The sequence below is a fragment of the Erythrolamprus reginae genome, assembly GCF_031021105.1.
Source record: "Erythrolamprus reginae isolate rEryReg1 chromosome 13 unlocalized genomic scaffold, rEryReg1.hap1 SUPER_13_unloc_5, whole genome shotgun sequence".
Classification (NCBI taxonomy): domain Eukaryota; kingdom Metazoa; phylum Chordata; class Lepidosauria; order Squamata; family Dipsadidae; genus Erythrolamprus; species Erythrolamprus reginae.
In genome coordinates, this window is record NW_027248449.1 from 439,731 (window position 1) to 451,681 (window position 11,951).

Genomic DNA, 11,951 nt, shown 5'->3' on the forward strand with positions numbered 1-11,951 from the left:
TGGGGGATAGAGCGGCGCCGGGGGAGAAAAAAAAAAAGCCGAAACCGGAAGACTACGGCTCCCAGCGTGCACCGAGGGGCGCGGGCCCAGTCAGCTGAGGAAGCCGGGCGCTCGAGTGTTTCCCCGTCTCCCCCTCCCTGAGCGCGGAGAGGCGGCCATGCTGCGCCCCAAGGCCTTGACGCAGGTGCTGAGCCAGGCCAACACGGGAGGCGTCCAGAGCACCCTGTGAGTCCCCCCCCCCCCCTTGGCGGAGGTGGGCCTTCCTGCCTCCCCCGCCGGCCTAGCAAGGAGGCTCCGGGGCCCCGCCGAGACTGCCCCACCCTCCGCCGCCTGGCAGTTTGGGTGGGTGGGGGGGTGACGAGGGTGCGGTGGGGGCTGCGCTGCGAAAGTGTGCGAGGAACTTTTTATTTTTTTAAAAAAAAGATGTTTTTATGGGTGGTCCTCGACTTACGACCACGCCAGAGCCCAGGATTTTCCCTAAATAATTTTACCGATTATTTAAATTTAGATTTGTTGTTAGGGTTGGAAAGGACCTTGCAGGACTCCAACATTAAAGAGTTTCTATCAAAGAAAGTGGCAGGATCTACAAATCTAATAATATTTTATTATCATTATCATTTACTGAAAGAGTAGTAGATGCTTGGAACAAACTTCCAGCAGACGTGGTTGGTAAATCCACAGCAACTGAATTTAAGCCTGCCTGGGATAAACATATATCCATCCTAAGATAAAAGGGCAGACGAGATGGACATGAGGTCTTTTTCTGCCGTCAGTCTTCTATGTTTCTATTATTATTATTATTATCATTATTATCATTATTATCATTATTATCATCATTATTATTATTATTATTATTATTATTATTATTATTAATTAGATTTGTATGCCGCCCCTCTCTCCGGAGACTCGGAGCGGCTAAAGGGTTAAATAAGGTCCAGGAGGGAAGTGTTTTTAATAGGAAAGTGAACCCAAGAACAAGGGGCCACAATCTGAAGTGAGTTGTGGGAAAGATCAAAAGCCACGTGAGAAAATATTATTTGACTGAAAGAGTCGTAGAGGCTTGGAACAAACTTGAACCTAGGATTACAACACAGGAGGGAAGTGTTTTTAATAGGAAAGTGAACCCAAGAACAAGGGGACACAATCTGAAGTTAGTTGGGGGGAAAGATCAAAAGCAACGTGAGAAAATATGATTTGACTGAAAGAGGAGTAGATGCTTGGAACAAACTTGAACCTATGATTAAAGCATAGGAGGGAAGTGTTTTTAACAGGAAAGTGAACCCAAGAACAAGGGGCCACAATCTGAAGTGAGTTGGGGGCAAAGATCAAAAGCAACATGAGAAAATATGATTTCACTGAAAGAGTCGTAGATGCTTGGAACAAACTCCCAGCAGACATGGTTGGTCAATCCACAGGAACTGAATTGAAACATGCCTGGGATAAACATGGATCCATCCTAAGATAAAACATACAGGAGAGGCAAGCTAGATGGACCAGGAGGTCTTTTTCTGCCGTCAATCTTCCCTGTTTCTAAGACGCCAGGCTAATCCGTTTGTTTTGGCCTCCTCTTCCTCCAGGCTCCTGACCAATGAGGGCTCTCTCCTTGCGTATTCCGGTTACGGAGACACGGATGCCCGAGTCACAGCTGCCATAGCCAGCAATATATGGGTGGCCTACGACAAGAACGGGCACCAGGCATTCAACGAGGACAATTTGAAGTTTATCCTGATGGACTGCATGGTAGGCGCGCACCAAGATTTGAGTTCCTCCCTGGCCTGCTTCCTCAGAAGCCTTTGCGACAGGGCTGAGCTGCTGTGGCCCCTTGGCCCCCTGTGGACATCCCACATTTCTGAGGGTGGTGGAAGTCCACAGGCCTAACCCTGCTGGAGGGTGTCATGAGGGCTGCTGCTTCGCTCCGGTACCCATATTTGAAATGCAATGGAAGGAATCCAATAATCTGATTCCTGCAGAGTTCTCTCAAGTGGCAGCATGATTACACTCGCCATAACAGTGACGGAGAACCTATGGCGTGGGGGCCACAGGTGGCACGCGGAGCCGTATCTGCTGGCACGCGAGCCGTTGCCCTCGCTCAGCTCCAAAGTGCATGCGTGTGCCGGCCAGCTGGTTTTTTGCTCACACAGAGGCTCTGGGAGGGCGTTTTTGGCTTCCAGGGAGGCTCCAAGAGGATGGGAGAGGCCGTTTTTGGCTTCCAGAGAGCCTCCAGGAGGATGGGAGAGGCCGTTTTTGGCTTCCAGAGAGCCTCCGGGAGGATGGGAGAGGGCGTTTTTGGCTTCCAGAGAGCCTCAGGAGGATGGGAGAGACCGTTTTTGGCTTCCAGAGAGCCTCCAGGAGGATGGGACAGACCGTTTTTGGCTTCCAGGGAGCCTCCGGGAGGATGGGGGAGGGTGTTTTTTGGCTTCCAGAGAGCCTCCAGGAGGATGGGAGAGGCCGTTTTTGGCTTCCAGAGAGCCTCCGGGAGGATGGGAGAGGGCGTTTTTGGCTTCCAGGGAGCCTCCAGGAGGATGGGAGAGGCCGTTTTTGGCTTCCAGAGAGCCTCCGGGAGGATGGGAGAGGGCGTTTTTGGCTTCCAGGGAGCCTCCGGGAGGATGGGAGAGGCCGTTTGGCTTCCAGAGAGCCTCCAGGAGGATGGGGGAGGGCGTTTTTGGCTTCCAGGGAGCCTCCGGGAGGATGGGAGAGGCCGTTTTTGGCTTCCAGGGAGCCTCCAGGAGGATGGGAGAGACCGTTTTTGGCTTCCAGAGAGCCTCCAGGAGGATGGGAGAGACCGTTTTTGGCTTCCAGGGAGCCTCCGGGAGGATGGGAGAGGCCGTTTGGCTTCCAGAGAGCCTCCAGGAGGATGGGGGAGGGCGTTTTTGGCTTCCAGGGAGCCTCCGGGAGGATGGGGGAGGGCATTTTTGGCTTCCAGGGAGCCTCCGGGAGGATGGGAGAGGCCGTTTTTGGCTTCCAGAGAGCCTCCAGGAGGATGGGGGAGGCCGTTTTTGGCTTCCAGGGAGCGTCCGGGAGGATGGGAGAGGCCGTTTTTGGCTTCCAGAGAGCCTCCAGGAGGATGGGAGAGGCCGTTTTTGGCTTCCAGAGAGCCTCCAGGAGGATGGGGGAGGGCGTTTTTGGCTTCCAGGGAGCCTCCGGGAGGATGGGGGAGGGCGTTTTTGGCTTCCAGGGAGCCTCCGGGAGGATGGGAGAGGCCGTTTTTGGCTTCCAGAGAGCCTCCAGGAGGATGGGGGAGGCCGTTTTTGGCTTCCAGGGAGCGTCCGGGAGGATGGGAGAGGCCGTTTTTGGCTTCCAGAGAGCCTCCAGGAGGATGGGAGAGGCCGTTTTTGGCTTCCAGAGAGCCTCCAGGAGGATGGGGGAGGGCGTTTTTGGCTTCCAGAGAGCCTCCGGGAGGATGGGAGAGGCCGTTTTTACCCTCCCAGGGCTCTAGGGAAGCGTTTGGAACCTGGGGAGGCTGAAACACGAGCCAACTGGGCCCTCCAGAACTTGGGAAACAGGCCGTTTCTGGCCTCCAGAAGACGGGGGAAGCTGTTTTCGCCCGGCCCAGGCATTGAATTATGGGTGTGGGCACTCACGCATGTGCGATAGTGTGCACCCATGCTCTTTCGGCTCTCGAGGGAAGAAAGCTTCGCCATGACTGCCCTATAACCTTCCTTACAAGAGGAACATTGGCGATAACGTGAAAGGTCTCCGGGCCCAGAGTGGAGGGGTGCTGGGAGGCTAAGCCGAGGGGGGGTGTCTCCTTTTGGGGATCCCCTCTCCTAGCCTCCCTTTCTTTCCTTTTCCCAAACCCAGGAGGGCCGTGTGGCGATCACCAGAGTGGCTAACCTGCTGCTCTGCATGTACGCAAAGGAGACGGTGGGATTTGGCATGTTGAAAGCGAAGGTAAGCGGGGAAGAGAATTAAGAAAAGACAACGTTGTTCTCGTTACAAAGGGTAATGCAATTATTTTTTGTTAAAGTAATTTATTGAACAGATTCGCACAAACACTTAAAATTTTTCAAAGTCCTGTCCTTGGGCCTCTACACATTTTTTCCAGCAACTCTGTCGTGACCGGTACGTGCCCTGGAAGGAGTCTTTGGGGACCTCTCGCAAGGTCTTTGTCACAGCTGATCTCTTCTATGGACGAAAAACGCACCTTGCCACAACGCGCTATGAGTCCCCGAGTTCCTGGCCAAACACCAGGTGCCAACGCTGCCCCCTATAGTCCTGACGTCGCCCCAGCAGGCTTCTTTCTGTTCCCAGCCCTGAAAGGAACCCGTTTTTCGTCCATAGAAGAGATCCAATCAGCCGTGACGAAGACCTTGTGAGAGGTCTCCGAAGAAGCCTTCCAGGGCGCGTACCGGTCACGACAGAGTTGCTTGAAAAAAGTGTAGAGGCCCAAGGGCAGAATTTTAAGGGTTTGTGCAAATCTGTTCAATAAATTACTTAAAAAATTAAAAAAAAGCATTACTTTTGGAATGCCCCTTGCAATGATTAAAAATCCCCTGCAGGAAACTTTGGACCAGTCAGGCCGCGAGGCCACTCGGTCAGCGGAGCTGAGTCCAGGCCTGGCTGCGGGGATTTCTTGGCAGACCCGACGTTCTCCCTTCTCTCCGCAGGCTCAAGCCTTGGTGCAGTACCTGGAAGAACCTCTGACCCAGGTGGCTGCTTCCTGACAGGACCCGACTGGGCCCGGGAGTCCCGCCTCTCCTGGGACCGTGAAGGGCGCTGAGCACCATGGGCTTCTTCCGGACATACGGGGGACATGGGGAAAGAGAATAAAGAAATAAAGTCCTTCGCAGCTTTTTTTTTTTCTCTGCCTGGTGGACGGAGGGATGAAAGGGGAGTTTGCGAAAGGCAGGTAGGGTGGGGGAAGTCCTGATCTCCAGGGGGAGCTGATTCCGGAGGGCCGGGGCCGCCACAGAGAAGGCTCTTCCCCGGGTCCCACCACATGACATATCTCCGGGACCGCCTTCTGCCACATGAATCCCAGTGACCGGTTAGGTCCCACAGAGGTGGGTTTTGAGGAGTCTGGGGAAGGCAAGGAGGGTGGGGAGTTGATCCCGGAGGGCCGGGGCCGCCACAGAGAAGGCTCTTCCCCGGGTCCCACCACATGACATATCTCCGGGACCGCCTTCTGCCACACGAATCCCAGCGACCGGTTACGTCCCACAGAGGTGGGTTTTGAGGAGTCTGGGGAAGGCAAGGAGGGTGGGGAGTTGGTTCCAGAGGGCCGGGGCCGCCACAGAGAAGGCTCTTCCCCTGGGTCCCACCAGACGACATATCTCTGGGACCGCCTTCTGCCGAATGAATTCAAGCGACCGGTTAGGTCCCACAGAGGTGGGTTTTGAGGAGTCTGGGGAAGGCAAGGAGGGTGGGGAGTTGGTTCCAGAGGGCCGGGGCCGCCACAGAGAAGGCTAGATGGACCAGGAGGTCTTTTTCTGCCGTCAATCTTCTATGTTTCTAAGGACCATATATATATCCCACGGGAAGGGCAGGCGCCCCTCTTTTGCTGGGGCTCCCCGAGCTGGAAGGCAGTACCGCAGGCGCCCACTTGGTGTCGCCAGAGACTCAGGGGGAGAGAATGCCATTCCTGGTTTCATTTCAGGTGGTCATATCTCGGGCATGTCAAGTGGGCCGGAAGGAATTCATCAAGCGTGTGTGTGTGTGTGTGTTCATTGGGGTGGTGGTGTTGTGTATTTCCTAAAGTTGTACTGGCAGCTTGGACCCTTCCCCTCCACCGACCCGAGAATTGAGATTGGCGGGAGGAAGAGGAAGAGGAGGAGGTAAACCCTCCCGTCCCCAATTCTCCCTGGGTTGCCCCCCCCCCCCCGCAGACCTCCTGGGAGTAGGAACGAGCCCTCCGCGGGTGGGGCAACGGGGTTGGGCCTCCGTCTCTGGCAGGGAGAGGCCCAGGTGGGCGGGAGTTTCAGGAGGCCTCGAGTGCCAAGGCTTTGGGTGCGAGTCTACCCGCCACAACTCCTCCCTTCTTCCCGTGCCAGGCTCCGGGGGCGAGGCCAGCCTGAGTCACCTCATCGGGGCCTTTCCAATATTGCGCACGGGTCTTTCCCAGAGTCCTCAATGTGGGTGGGTGGTGGCTGGGGTCAGCATAACTAGATGGCATCCTTTATTTATTTATTTTATGATTGGATTGGATTGTTAGAGTTGAAAGGGACCATGAAGGCCATCGAGTCCAACCCCCTGCCTAAGCAGGAACCCTATAGGACACCAGTCAAGTGGCCGTTCAATCTTCTTTTTAAAATGTCCAGAGTGTTGGAGTTCACAACGTCTGCTGGTAGGTTGATCGCTCTGACCGTCAGGAAGTTCCTCCTTATCTCCATGTTGAATCTCTCCTTGGTCAGCTTCCAGCCGTTGTTCCTCATCCGGCCCTCTGGTGCCCTGGAGAATAAAGTGACCCCCTCCTCTCTGTGACATCCCCTCGTATACTTGTAGACTGCTATCATGTCCGCTCTGGCCCTCCTTTTCTCTAGGGCTATCCATGGCCAGTTCCCTCAGTCTCTCTTCCTTGGGAACCCCTGGTCCACAAAAAAGAGTGTTTCGGGAGTGCCCCCCACCCCATGTCCTGCCGACGCCGGGGGTCCCTTCACCCTCACAAGGAGGCGCCAAGTCTACCACCACTTGGGGTCTTGGACCTCCATCAGCCACCGGTGGCACGGACCGTGGATAAAAACACATGAGGATTACACCAGGTGTAATCACACAAGTACCAATTCTTAATTTCAGGCTGAGAAGGGGGAAAAATAGCCAACAGTCCCTTAGTTGAGTGTAGGCACTCTCCACCCTGAGCTAATACAGTGGTACCTCTACCTAAGAAGGCCTCTACTTAAGAACTTTCCCAGATAAGAACCGGGTGTTCAAGATTTTTTTTTGCCTCTTCTCAAGAACCATTTTCTACTTAAGAACCCGAGCCCGGAAAAATTTCCCAGGAAATTGGAGAACGGCCAGTTTCCGGCCGTTCCGCCTTTAATCCCGGCCATCTCGGGCTTTTCTGGGCTGCCAGAGGAGCCTTTCGGTGGCGCTTAAGGAGGCTTTGGCAGCCCAGAGCGAACGGAGCGTTTCCCTTTCTCTGGGCGCTTGGAGAGGGAATAAACCTCTGCCAAAGACCAGAGAAAAGAAACGCTCCCTTCGCTCTGGGCAGCCCAGAGCGAACGGAGCATTTTCCTTTCTCTGGGTGCTTGGAGAGGGAATAAACCTCTGCCAAAGACCAGAGAAAAGAAACGCTCCCTTCGCTCTGGGCAGCCCAGAGCGAACGGAGCGTTTCCCTTTCTCTGGGCGCTTGGAGAGGGAATAAACCTCTGCCGATGACCAGAGAAAGGAAACACTCCCTTTGCTCTGATCAGCCCAGAGCAAACGAAGCATTTTCCTTTCTCTGGGCACTTGGAGAGGGAATAAACCTCTGCCAGCACCCAGAGAAAGGAAACACTCCCTTTGCTCTGATCAGCCCAGAGCGAACGGAGCATTTTCCTTTCTCTGGGCGCTTGGAGAGGGAATAAACCTCTGCCAGCACCCAGAGAAAGGAAACACTCCCTTCGCTCTGGGCAGCCCAGAGCGAACGGAGCATTTTCCTTTCTCTGGGCGCTTGGAGAGGGAATAAACCTCTGCCAGCACCCAGAGAAAGGAAACACTCCCTTCGCTCTGGGCAGCCCAGAGCGAACGGAGCATTTTCCTTTCTCTGGGCGCTTGGAGAGGGAATAAACCTCTGCCAGCACCCAGAGAAAGGAAACACTCCCTTCGCTTTGGGCAGCCCAGAGCGAACGGAGCATTTTCCTTTCTCTGGGCGCTTGGAGAGGGAATAAACCTCTGCCAGCACCCAGAGAAAGGAAACACTCCCTTCGCTCTGGGCAGCAACTGTCCTTCTCTTCTTCCTCCTCCTTCTCCCACCCAAATTCCGAGTTTTTATTTCTTTCCTAGTGGGTTTGCACGCATTATTTGCTTTTACCTTGATTCCTATGGGGAAAATTGCTTCTACTTACAAACCTTTCTACTTAACAACCTGGTCACGGAACGAATGAAGTTTGTAAGTAGAGGTAGCGCTGTACTTCCTAAAAAGCCTGTTTGGGCAAACTGCACTATCTCTCCAGATGAGATCCAGGGTCCATGTTTCGACATTTAAACCCCTCGATGTTTGGGTGTTGCCCCTTCGACTTCCCAGAGGGGGGGGGTTGAAAGCTGGGCTCGCCCTCCATGGATTTCCTGTGGGTGGGGGGGCTGTCCCAGGAGAGGCCCTGCCTGCCGTCAGCCACAGCTTTTCTGTCCTGGTGCTTCTTGACCTCTCAGCGGCTTTCGATACCATCGACCATGGTATCCTCCTGCGCCAGCTGGAGGGCTTGGGAGTGGGAGGCACTGTTCTCCAGTGGCATAGCTTTCTGGGCGACCGTCGTAAGTGACCACGGATGCTTCCATCGTCTTTCGTTCTCCACCAACGAGCTGGATGAAAATGGGACCTAGGAACGGAAGACCACAAGGCGGTGAACTGCAGACGGACACTGTTGGCCGGGGTCCCTAAGCCCGCAGGGAGAGCCTCACTTGGGGAAGAGGGGGCTCAACCGGTGCCCATCTTCTCTCGGACCCCGTACAGGGGCCTTCCTGGGGTGGCTCCCCGTCTCAGTCCTGAAAGAAGACGCTGGCGACAGAGTCACCGAAGCTCCGCTCGTTTTTTGTTGATGCCTTTTGCTAACCCTAACCCTAACGGAGTCTACGGAAAGGGGCGGCATACAAATCTAATAAATAAATAAATAAATAAATATAGGATGTGCATTAAAAAAAAAAAAAACCAACCAGGTCGCCCTTTAATAATCGTTTCACCCTGGTCGCCTTCTCCATTTTTTTCGGCCAACACCTTGAGCGTCTCCAAGTGTTTTGAGCTTAAAGGTAAACACCTCGGCTGGCCTTTCCACATTGCAGCCGGGCTGAGGTCACCGCCTCCACATTCCTCCCTTCCCGTCTGACCAGATGGACGGGAGGTTTGTGGGCATTCCTGCCACGGGAGTCCCTTCGGAGTCAGCTTCCTGTGTAGCCTACAAACTCCCGTGGCCCCCGTGGCCAAGGGCCATAATCCTCCTTCCCAGGGGAAATGCCACCGTCCAGAGTTGGACTCCAGAGCTTTTATTATTTTATTTTATTTATTTATTTAGTCCAATACATAATACACATTGAAGAGAAAGATATATAATAATATAAGTAAAGAAAAGAATAGAAGAAAAGATATAAAAGTATAGGTGAACATATTTGAAAGGAGGAAAAGAGATAAATGAGATAAGGAGAGACAATTGGACAGGGGACGGAAGGCACACTGGTGCACTTATGCAACACCCCTTACTGACCTCTAAGGAACCTGGAGAGGTCAATCGTGGAGAGTCTAAGGGAAAAATGTTGGGGGTTAGGGGTTGACACTACAGAGTTCCACGCTTCAACAACCCGATTACTAAAGTCGTATTTTTTACAGTCAAGTTTGGAGCGGTTCATATTAAGTTTGAATCTGTTGTGTGCTCTTGTGTTGTTGTGGTTGAAGCTGAAGTAGTCGCCGACAGGCAGGACGCTGCAGCATAGGATCTTGTGGGCAATGCTGCCTTAGATCGTGTTTTAGGCGACGTAGTTCTAAGCTTTCTAGACCTAGGATTGTAAGTCTAGTCTCGTAGGGTCTTCTGTCTCGAGTGGAGGAGTGAAGGGCTCTTCTGGTGAAGTATCTTTGGACATTTTCAAGGGTGTTGATGTCCGAGATGTGATATGGGTTCCAGACAGAGGAGCTGTATTCGAGGATGGGTCTGGCGAAAGTTTTGTAGGCTCTGGTGAGTAGCGTGAGATTGCCAGAGCTCCCTGGCTCTGTTCATCTGATTTGACCCCAGGGGGAGATGACCACAGCAGCCTTGCGGGTCAGCCAATATTCTCTGCCAACCTGGCAAGCTGCGGCCAACTTGGCTCTTCTATGACTTGTGGACTTCAACTCCCAGAATCCCTGAGCCAATCATGCCAGCTCAGGAATTCTGGGAGTTGAAGTCCACATGTCATAGAAGAACCGTGTTTGCCTACCCCTGAGCTGGGGAATTCTGGGATTTGTAGTCTTCATGTTGCCAAGGTGGAGAGACCTTGCTATCGCTTATTTTTATTTATTTGTTTTGTCAAGTACCTATTGGTGGTATACAAAGATATAATAATATTTATATACACTTATGCACGCCCCTTGCTGACCTCTTAGGAATCGGGAGAGGTCAAGAGTGGACAGTCTAAGGGTAAAGTTTTTGGGGTTAGGTGATGATACTACAGAGTCTGGTAGTAAGTTCCAAGCATCAACTATTCAGTTATGTGCTCGAGTGTTGTTGTGATTGAAGCTGAAGTAGTTGTTGACAGGAAGGACGTTGTAGCAGATGGTTTTATGGGCTGTGCTTAGGTCGTGTCAAAGGCGATGTAGTTCTAAGCTTTCTAAACCTAGCATTGTGAGTCTAGTTGCGTAGGGGATTCTGTCGCGAGTGGAGGAGTGGAGGGCTCTTCTAGTAAAGTATCTCTGGACATTTTCTAGAGTGTTTATGTCCGAAATGCGGTGTGGGTTCCAGACAGATGAGCTGTATTCCAGGATTGGTCTGGCGAAAGTTTTGTATGACCTGGTTAGTAGTGTGAGATTACCGGAGCAGAACATACGTAGGATTAGGTGAACAACTCTTGAAGCCTTTTGGGTGATGTTGTTGCCTTTGGCACTTAGGTTAGCGGAGATGGAAGGGGACTGGTCATTTTTTCAGCCAAGGGGCCTGATCAAAGGAGAGAAAGTGATCCATTCATTGGGGGGTTTCCCAGCCTTCTCCCACTTCAAATATTTGGTCAGGGACATTTCCCTCTTCCTTCAATCTGGACACCAGCAGAACCCGTCCAGCCGTCCTGTGGGGTTGCCCAATTTCAGCGCTGAGAGAGGGCAGGAGGCAGACAGGGCAGCCAAAAGTCTCCCTTCCGGTGGGGGGGGAGATCATCTAAGCCAGTAGCTGCCTGAGGAGGTGGTCTTCCGTGCAGGCTGGTTGGAAGGAAGGCCAGAGGCTCCCTCCTACTGACTGGATCCCCACCAGGGGTGTCACCGGGCCCCACGGTGAGGGTCACCGGAGGAGCTCCGTTGCGCCATCCTCTGCCGGCGAGCCCAGGCCACCAAAGACCTACGCCTGCCTTCTGCAGCCAAAGCCCCCTAGAGTAAGTCCGGACTGTTCTCCGACTGGCACCGGACATTTCAGCTAGGCTAGAAAAAACTGCAGAAAAACAATGGCTGCCCACCTGCCTTCCATTGAGGACCTGTAGACTGCATGAGTCAAAAAGAGGGCGGGGAAAATATTGACTGACCCCTCGCATCCTGGACATAAGCTGTTTCAACTGCTACCCTCAAAACGTCGCTACAAGAGCCCTGCACACCAAGACAACTAGACACAAAAACAGTTTTTCCCCCCGAACGCCATCACTCTACTAAACAAATAATTCCCTCAACACTGTCAAAATATTTACTGTCTGCACTATTATTACTACTAGTTTTTTCTCATCATTCCTATCACCCTTTTCTTCCCACTTAGGACTGTATGATTGTAACTTGTTGCTTGTATCCTTAAGATTTTTATTAATATTGTTTCCTCATTGCTTATTTCACCGCTCTGAGAATCATTAAGTGTTTTTACCTCATGATTCTTGACAAATGTATCTTTTCTTTTATGGACACTGAGAGCATCTGCACCAAAGACAAATTCCTTGTGTGTCCAATCACACTTGACCAATAAATTCTATTCTATATTTATATTAATATTGATTTTTTTCCTTATTATATCACCCTTATGACAATCATTGTTTTTTACCACACAATTCTTTTCTTTTATGGACACACAGAGCATCAGCCCCAAAGACAAATTCCTTGTGTGTCCAATCACACTTGGCCAATAAGTTATTCTATTCTATTCTTTAAACCATTTATATTAATATTG

General features: G+C 52.2%; 1 protein-coding gene across 1 annotated transcript; it reads left to right on the top strand.

Annotated features, from left to right (window-relative positions):
* Window positions 1–62: 62 nt before the first annotated feature.
* On the top strand, window positions 63–4,789 carry LAMTOR2 (late endosomal/lysosomal adaptor, MAPK and MTOR activator 2). The gene is made up of 4 exons (XM_070730279.1): window positions 63–225; window positions 1,578–1,740; window positions 3,802–3,891; window positions 4,608–4,789. Exons 1-4 carry the CDS (start codon window positions 158–160, stop codon window positions 4,662–4,664), a joined length of 378 nt encoding a protein of 125 aa, XP_070586380.1. The 5' UTR covers window positions 63–157; the 3' UTR covers window positions 4,665–4,789.
* The last annotated feature ends 7,162 nt before the right edge of the window (window positions 4,790–11,951 follow it).

Coding starts and splice junctions, on each gene's coding strand:
- LAMTOR2 (XM_070730279.1), top strand. CDS start 158: ATGCTGCGCCCCAAGGCCTTGACGCAGGTGCTGAGCCAGGCCAACACG. Junction 226..1,577: donor GGAGGCGTCCAGAGCACCCT/GTGAGTCCCCCC, acceptor CTCTTCCTCCAG/GCTCCTGACCAATGAGGGCT. Junction 1,741..3,801: donor TTATCCTGATGGACTGCATG/GTAGGCGCGCAC, acceptor TCCCAAACCCAG/GAGGGCCGTGTGGCGATCAC.